The 7220-nt window shown below is 42.7% G+C and overlaps 1 protein-coding gene across 2 annotated transcripts in view; it reads right to left on the bottom strand.

Moving 5' to 3' along the window:
• Positions 1 to 7220, bottom strand: part of Smc1a (structural maintenance of chromosomes 1A) — a 44774-nt gene that overhangs the window by 26753 nt on the left and 10801 nt on the right. For both annotated transcript variants that reach the window (XM_005358889.3, XM_026784785.1), the window contains exons 4-9: positions 5680 to 5883; positions 5353 to 5591; positions 3984 to 4242; positions 3752 to 3892; positions 2329 to 2411; positions 1985 to 2192 (exon numbers count right to left, since the gene is read on the bottom strand). In XM_005358889.3, coding sequence (XP_005358946.1) covers positions 1985 to 2192; positions 2329 to 2411; positions 3752 to 3892; positions 3984 to 4242; positions 5353 to 5591; positions 5680 to 5883 — 1134 coding nt within the window. The remainder of the gene's footprint in view (positions 1 to 1984; positions 2193 to 2328; positions 2412 to 3751; positions 3893 to 3983; positions 4243 to 5352; positions 5592 to 5679; positions 5884 to 7220) is intronic.

The raw sequence follows: 7220 nt of genomic DNA, 5'->3' as shown, positions 1-7220 counted from the left end.
CCTGGTCTACAAGAGCTAGTTCCAGGACAGGCTCCAAAACCACAGAGAAACCCTGTCTCGAAAAAAAAAAAAAAAAACTCAAAAGCACTGGGAAGTGGTGGAGCACAAATTTAATCCCAGCACTTGGGAGGCAGAGGCAGGTGGATCTCTGTGAGTTCAAGGCCAGTCTGGTCTATAAATTCTAGTTCCAGGACAAGCTCCAAAGCTACAGAAAAACCCTGTCTTGAAAAACAAAACAAAACAAAACAAACAAAAAAAGAAACTCAAAAGCTCAGGACTAGAGAAATGCATCAGCTATTAGAGTGCTTGCTGCTCTTGCAGAGAAACTGAGCTCAGTTCCTAGTATTCATGTCAGATGGCTCACAACTGCCTGTAACTCCAGCTCCAAAGGATCTTTTGGCCTCCTTGGGCACCCTCACTCACAAGTATATACCCACAAATGCAAACAAAGACACAGACACCTCCACACACCAATAGACTAGCTGTGTGTCCTATAATCCAGTTCTGACGCATATCTTGAGGTAGCATCAGACAGATATCACATGTTAAGGACTCAGTCCCATAAGATGGCCTTTCACTTTGGATTACAATTATAAGCCTAGACTGTGACCTATGGTTTTGACCATCCAACTGAAAATTAAGTTTCTATGTACTACTCCATTGGTTAATTTGCTATAGTTTCTTGTGGTTTTCAAAGAAACACAATTACTCTTTGTCTGTGCATGTAGTGTACATACATACATGAAGACAAAACAATCATACACAGAAATCTTTTCTTTTTTTTTAAAAAAAAAGGCAAAACCCAACACAAGACCCTGTCTCAAACAATTTGGATCCATTCTTGCTGTGGCACATATACTCACAAATACACACACACACACACACAAACATTTTTATTTTTATTATTTGCAATTATGTGTGTGTGTTTGTATGTACGTACATATGCCCTCAAAGGCCAGAAGCACCAGATCCCCTGGAGCTGTAGTTATAAGCAGTTGTGAGCCAGCTGATATGTTAGGTCCTCTGAAAGGGCAGCAACTGCTCTTAATCATTAATCATCAAAATTTTTAAAACTGAAAAAAAAAAGTCAGGATAAATTGAGCATGAACAGCAGGTCTCTCACAAACTTTGCTTCTTTTCTTTTTTTAATTTATTTTTTATTTTATATGTATGTGTTTTATCTACACAAATGTGTGTATGTGTGACTAGTGGCCACATAGTCCAGAAGAGGGTGTTGCATTCTCTGGAACTGAAGTCACAGAGATTGTGAATTACTACGTGGGTGCTGGAAACCAAGCTCAGGTCCTATGGAAAAGCAGACAATGGTCTTAACTCTGAACCACCTCTCCAGCCCAAGCTGTTTGTTTGGATAGGATATTTTAGCTGACTTTCCATTTTCCCAGATATAAAGGTAGGACTAGCTATCCTGTCTTCATAGTGTTAAACAGCAATCTTCTTCCCACTGGCACTACCCCCAGAAGGAAAGAGGAGCCTCATGAGGTAGACACTTTAGTTTCCTTTTTGGGCAAGTGGAAGGCCTTTCTCAGCTTTATAGAAGAAGTAAACACCTGCTAAGAAGAAGTCTCAGACAGACAACTGCAGAAATAAGAGATTCTTAACTGTTGAGCTGTCCAAAAACTGTGCCAAAAGCTCCAAGATTGTCACTTTTGTGAGTTGTCACATGCCACTGGAGTGGGCATTTTGGTGACATGGGTGCTTTTTTCTTTTTGAGTCATTCCTGCTCTTTTAAGTTACCCTTCACTCATACTCCTGTTAGTAACCCCAGTAAAAAGTCATTAATTAGTTCACCATGTTAGACTTTAGAGCAACCTTACTTAGTTGTGTCGTGGGTTTCCTTTCTGAGGTGAGTAGATATGTGTGTATCGTGTCTCCCAAAGGAAAGTCTATCATGTAACACAGGGTGACTGAGAAGGTTGACAGGAAGTCTGAATACATGCTCAGAAAGAGGACTCTCCAGTCTTACCACAGAACCAGGGTAGAGACGCTTGATGCTTTCCATTATTTCTGCTTTTCGCTGCTGGCGACTGCTCTCCTGACGGTCAATGCGCGCATCCCCCAATTGCTCCATCACCTGGTTCAGCTCCTTATTGATCTCATCAATACGACGCTTGGCCATCTCCACTTCCTCTGTCAATTCTCCTTCTAGCTTCTTCTGTTCCTCTAGGGACTGCCTGCAAAGAAAGAAAGTACAAGAGTTAGCCTGTCTGGTGAGATACCATTTGTGACTGAAGGACTCTGGTAGACCTGCTTGAAGAGGAGCAAGAAGATGTGGAAGGAGAAGAGAAGAAGTATTGCACAGTCACATACTTGCTAGTGGTAATGTATTCCTCTAGCTTCTCGATCCGTTTCTGATTCTCTTCAATTTCCCGGAGTTTTTGCTTGATCTTGGCCTGGGCAATAAATACATTCCATTACTAGACGGTGAGTCAGTTAACCCAAGCCCATGTGGTATTGGCTTACACCCTTATTGACCTCACTCATCCAAAATTCCAATAGCCCAACACAATCTGTCACTAATGCAGGAGGCCTCCCAAAACAGCAGAGGGGTTAAAGACATTAAAAGAAAATCCATAGAATCAATCTGGGTTCATAGGAGCTGACAGAATCAACTAACAACTAGGAAGCCTGCATGGGACTGACCTAGACCCTCTGCATATATGTTATGGTTGTATAGCTTGGTGTTCCTGTGGGACTAATAGTAGGAGCAGGGGCTGTCTCTGTCTCTGACCAACTTTTGGGACCCTATTCCTCATCCTGGGCTGCCTTGCCCAGCCTTAATACATTGAGATGTATATAGTCTTATTGCAACTTGATATGCCATGCTTTGTTGATATCCATGGGAGGCCTGCCTCTTTCTGAATAGAAACAGAGAAGGAGTGTATTGGGAGGGAGGGCAGAGGGAAGGTAAGGGAGGAATGGGAGGAGAGGAGGGAAGAACTGTGGTCAGGATATAAAATAAATAAATTTATAACTTTTAAAAAAAAGCAGAAACATATATAAAGTCCAGTCCACTAATAGATAAGGCTTCCAAGGGTTCCAAAACCTCTCAAAGGTATTGTATCCAGTCCAGGTTTCCTCACCAATCTAACACGAAAAGTAAAGCTTCACAAACTCTGACCCTGCTGTCTCAGCTGTAAGATGTAGGTAATTTCCACTTCACAGAGTACACAGTAAGTACTTAATACAGGGTGTGCATTAATATTAATGCCTACGATGTTCTCTTAAATATCTAAAATAAATGTTAGCTGAACGCCTAGATCATTATAGGCTCTTGGGATAACATAAGAACTTTCTATCATTATTACTAATATTAGAGTGGCAGTAAGCAAAGTATATTTGGTAATAGTGTGAGCTTTAGAGCCAGCCTGCCCAGGTTCATATCCTAAGCCTGTAGCTAAGTAATTATGGGATTACTATTATTATTAAGCAAATAACTCTACCACTGTGATGCAGTTTCCTTGTTTGGAAGGTGAGGATAATAGCAACTATCCCCTAAAGGCAATCATAAATGAAGAATATATGTAAAGCATAGTGCTTAACACACAGTAGCAGCCTGACAGATAAAAACTTCTGTTGTTATTGAAACTATCATTATTTCTTTATTTAGGGATTATCACCCTTGATCTTTTTGCTTGTTGTTGATGCTGGGAACTGAATTCAGGGTAAATATGCTAAGCACACACTGCTGCAGAGTTACACCCCCATGCCTCATCCATTAATTTTTGCCTACCTCTGTCTCTACTTTCTTCCGCTCTTCCAGATCTAGACGGTCCTGGTCAGCTTTCTGATCTCTATTAAACTTCTCCAGCTCCTGAGCCAAAGTGGCTGCTCTCTTGCTGGCTTCTTCTTTCAGTCGGTGGTATTTCTTTACCTGCGTTATGAACAGGAAAAAGAGGACAGCTTACTCAGTCAGCATATGTTAAGTTACTGAGCTTTTCACCTGCAACCCTTTCAAGACTTACCTGATTCTCCTCTAGGGTCAAGTCTCTGCCCTGACTCTGACTCTCTTCCTCCATCCGTTCTTCAAACTCCTGTCGGGCCTTCTCCACGGACAACATCTCTTTCTCCAGTTCATCCATGTCACCCTTACGTTTTTTGTAATGCTTCTGAGCATTTTGCAGAGACTTCTTGGCTGCCTCAAGCTTCTTGATTTTGTGGGAGGTATTCTCTTTGGCTTTGATGTACTGAGGACGTTTCTGATTCAACTCCGAGTCCTTTTCCCTTTTGCCAAAGGAAAAAAAGACAATCAGCCCTGCAGAAGGTAGGCTCCCAGGCTTCTCATACCAAAAGAGGGGCCTTGGTATTCCCTGCCAACCTTGTGGAAACACTGTAAAGAAAAAGGGCCTAATGCCTTAGAGATCCTCAAGAACCAACAGCTCAGAGGTGGTGGTGCATGCCTTTAATTCCAGCACTCAGGAGGCAGAGGCAGGCAGATTTCTGAGTTTGAGGCCAGCATGGTCTAGAGAAAAAGTTTCAGGAAAACCAGACCTGTTACACAGAGAAACCTTGTCTCGAAAAAAAACAACCAACCAAACAACCAAACAACAACAAAAGAGAAAACCAGAAGGATGCAGTTTGAGTACTTCTTGGAACCTACCATCATCCTGGCATTCTTGTCACGCCAAAAGACAAAATTACCACGCCTGCTTCAACCCTTGCAACTTTGGGGTTCTTCATGACAACAGATTTCACTGAATCCTGATAAATGTCAAATACTGTCCCACAAGGTCGAAGCAAACCCTAAGACAGGTCTCTCATTAAAAACTTCACAAAAAACCTACGTTTACCCAATTGCCTTCATCTGATCGAATCACTTCTCATCCGATTCCTTAAACTCCTAGATACAGTGCTTGTCTCAAAGGTCGGTCCTCTTGTTCATCCCACTTCCTACTGCTTCCTCTTATATGCTAACTTGTCAACACAGAGGCCCGCTTCTTTTATTCTTTCTTAATTACTTGTATCAGACACACAAGCAAGCACACACATTCGTTAGTATATGTGAGCACATGTGTACCTACATGCAGAGATCAGAGAACAACTTGTAGAACTCAGTTCTCTCCTCCACCATATGGATCCCAGTGATTTAACCCAGGTCACTAGGCTTGGCTTCAAGCACCTTTACCCAATGAGCTATGTCAAAGCTGAGCTACCTTACTGTCCCAAGCCTGAATTCTTAATACTCTATTGTATTAATGAAAGCCAAGAAATAGGCCTGGGTCAAGGGGAAAAAAAACAAATTAGTAGAAATACTAGACTCTGAGCTCAAAGGATCCCAAGAGATAGCACAATTGCTAGTTTCCCACAGGTTCCAGGCCTGGGCACGCCTCTTACTTGATCTCCTTCTCAATCTGTTGCTGCTCCCGCATCATTTTGCCCAGTTCTTTCTTCTTCTCCTTCAGCTCATCCTCTACCTTGTCCATCCGCTTCTTGTCCTTCTCAATCTCCTTGTTCTTAGAGGCCAGTTCCTTGTTGAGCTTCTCGATCTCCACTTCATTATGGTACAGCTTAAAGAGCTGCAACTGTACCTGGGCTCGTACCACCTCATCCTTCAGGCGCTGGTAGCGGTCCGCCTATGCAAAGAGGAATGGGGACAGGGGATCAGTAAGACACTGCCTTTATCTTGGTCCCTTAGATCTAAGAGGCAGCCAGGCCACCGACCTCTTCCTTCTCTTGTTTGGCTTCCTTGCGTTCAGCTGCAATATTTTTCTTGCGATGGTAATTAAACTGCGTGTCCTCTTCAGCCTTCACCATTTCTTTCTTTCGCTTGTCATACTCCTGTGCTAGCTCCCCAGAGCGACTTATTTCTTCAAATAAAGCTGTCCTCTCCTTAGGGTTCTTCATGGCAATAGACTCCACTGCACCCTAACAAAGGTCAAAGCACACTGCCCCATTTAGACTTCTGCTGGCTCAATTCACCCTGCCCACTTCAGACGTTTATCAACCCTCTTCTTCCCAACTAGTGCCACATTTCAAGGCTTTTTTAAGGATGGGAGACAGAATAAGTACTGAGGATTAAAGATCAGTATGTACTCCATCACTGAGGTATATTCCCTGTCCTTTGTTTACTTTTCTTATTGTGAGACAGGGTCTCACTAAACTGTCTAGGCTGGGTTTGAACTTCTTCTGTAGTCCAGGCAAACCTTGAACTTAAAATCCTCTTGCTTTAGGTGGTGGTATGGGCCTGTGCCACCAGGTCAGCCATATTGGGATTTAATGCCACATTCTCTGCCTCTGAGCATAAAGAGACAAACACAAAGGTAAACACAGTGGTATATTATATGCAATGACTAAAGCAGCCCAGAAAATTCAAGCTTGAGAGGCAAAAAACCTTAAGTAGGGAACTCTATTTGGGAAGACATAGGTGACATCTATGCTGACGTTGGAATATATGGGAAAACTAACGAAAAAAAGAGGAAAGCAGGCTGGGGAACATAACATAGTCCCAAGTAGTGTTGATACCACTGGTCTAGGAACTATAATTTAAGAACAACCATTCTAAGACAAGAAGAAAGGAATCACTGAACTGCTTTACAGAAAGACAGAGAAGAAAGACTTCTTTCCTTATCCAGCTGAGGGGGAAACCGAAAGAGGCCAGAATGGAATATGGAAGCCCACTAAAGAATGTGCTATGACAAAAGAACTTGGAGATAAAGCAGGCCTAGGTGGGACAGGAAAGGTAAAAAAACAGCAAATAGTCAATAATGACTTAAAAACATCAAAAGGGGGCTGATTAGGTGGCTCAACAGTTAAGAGCACTAGTGGTTCTTCCTTCCAGAGGATCCAGGTTTAATTTCCAGCACCCACATGGAGGCTCACACTATCTGTAACTCTAGTTCCAGGGAATCCAACACACTCTCCCATGCACAGTGGACATACACAAGCGCAAGCAAAACACTCATACACATAAAACAAAAATATTTTTAAATGCCCACAGTCTGGGCATGGTGGCACATGCCTTTTATCCTGGACTCAGGAGGCCAGCTAGGGCTACACAGTGAGACCCTATCTTTAAAAAGAAAAAAGAAAAAGAAAGCCCACAGAGGAGAACTAACTACGGTCACATTACTAAAGTATACATTTCCAGTTGCCTTCTAAATACTTTTCCATGCCAGGCGATGGTGGCACATGCCTTTAATCCCAGCACTCGGGAGGCAGAGGCAGGCGGATCTCTGTGAGTTCGAGACCAGCCTGGTCTACAA

Source organism: Microtus ochrogaster, chromosome X, assembly GCF_000317375.1.
Source record: "Microtus ochrogaster isolate Prairie Vole_2 chromosome X, MicOch1.0, whole genome shotgun sequence".
NCBI classification, from domain to species: domain Eukaryota; kingdom Metazoa; phylum Chordata; class Mammalia; order Rodentia; family Cricetidae; genus Microtus; species Microtus ochrogaster.
This window is presented reverse-complemented; position numbering and strand designations above follow the sequence as displayed.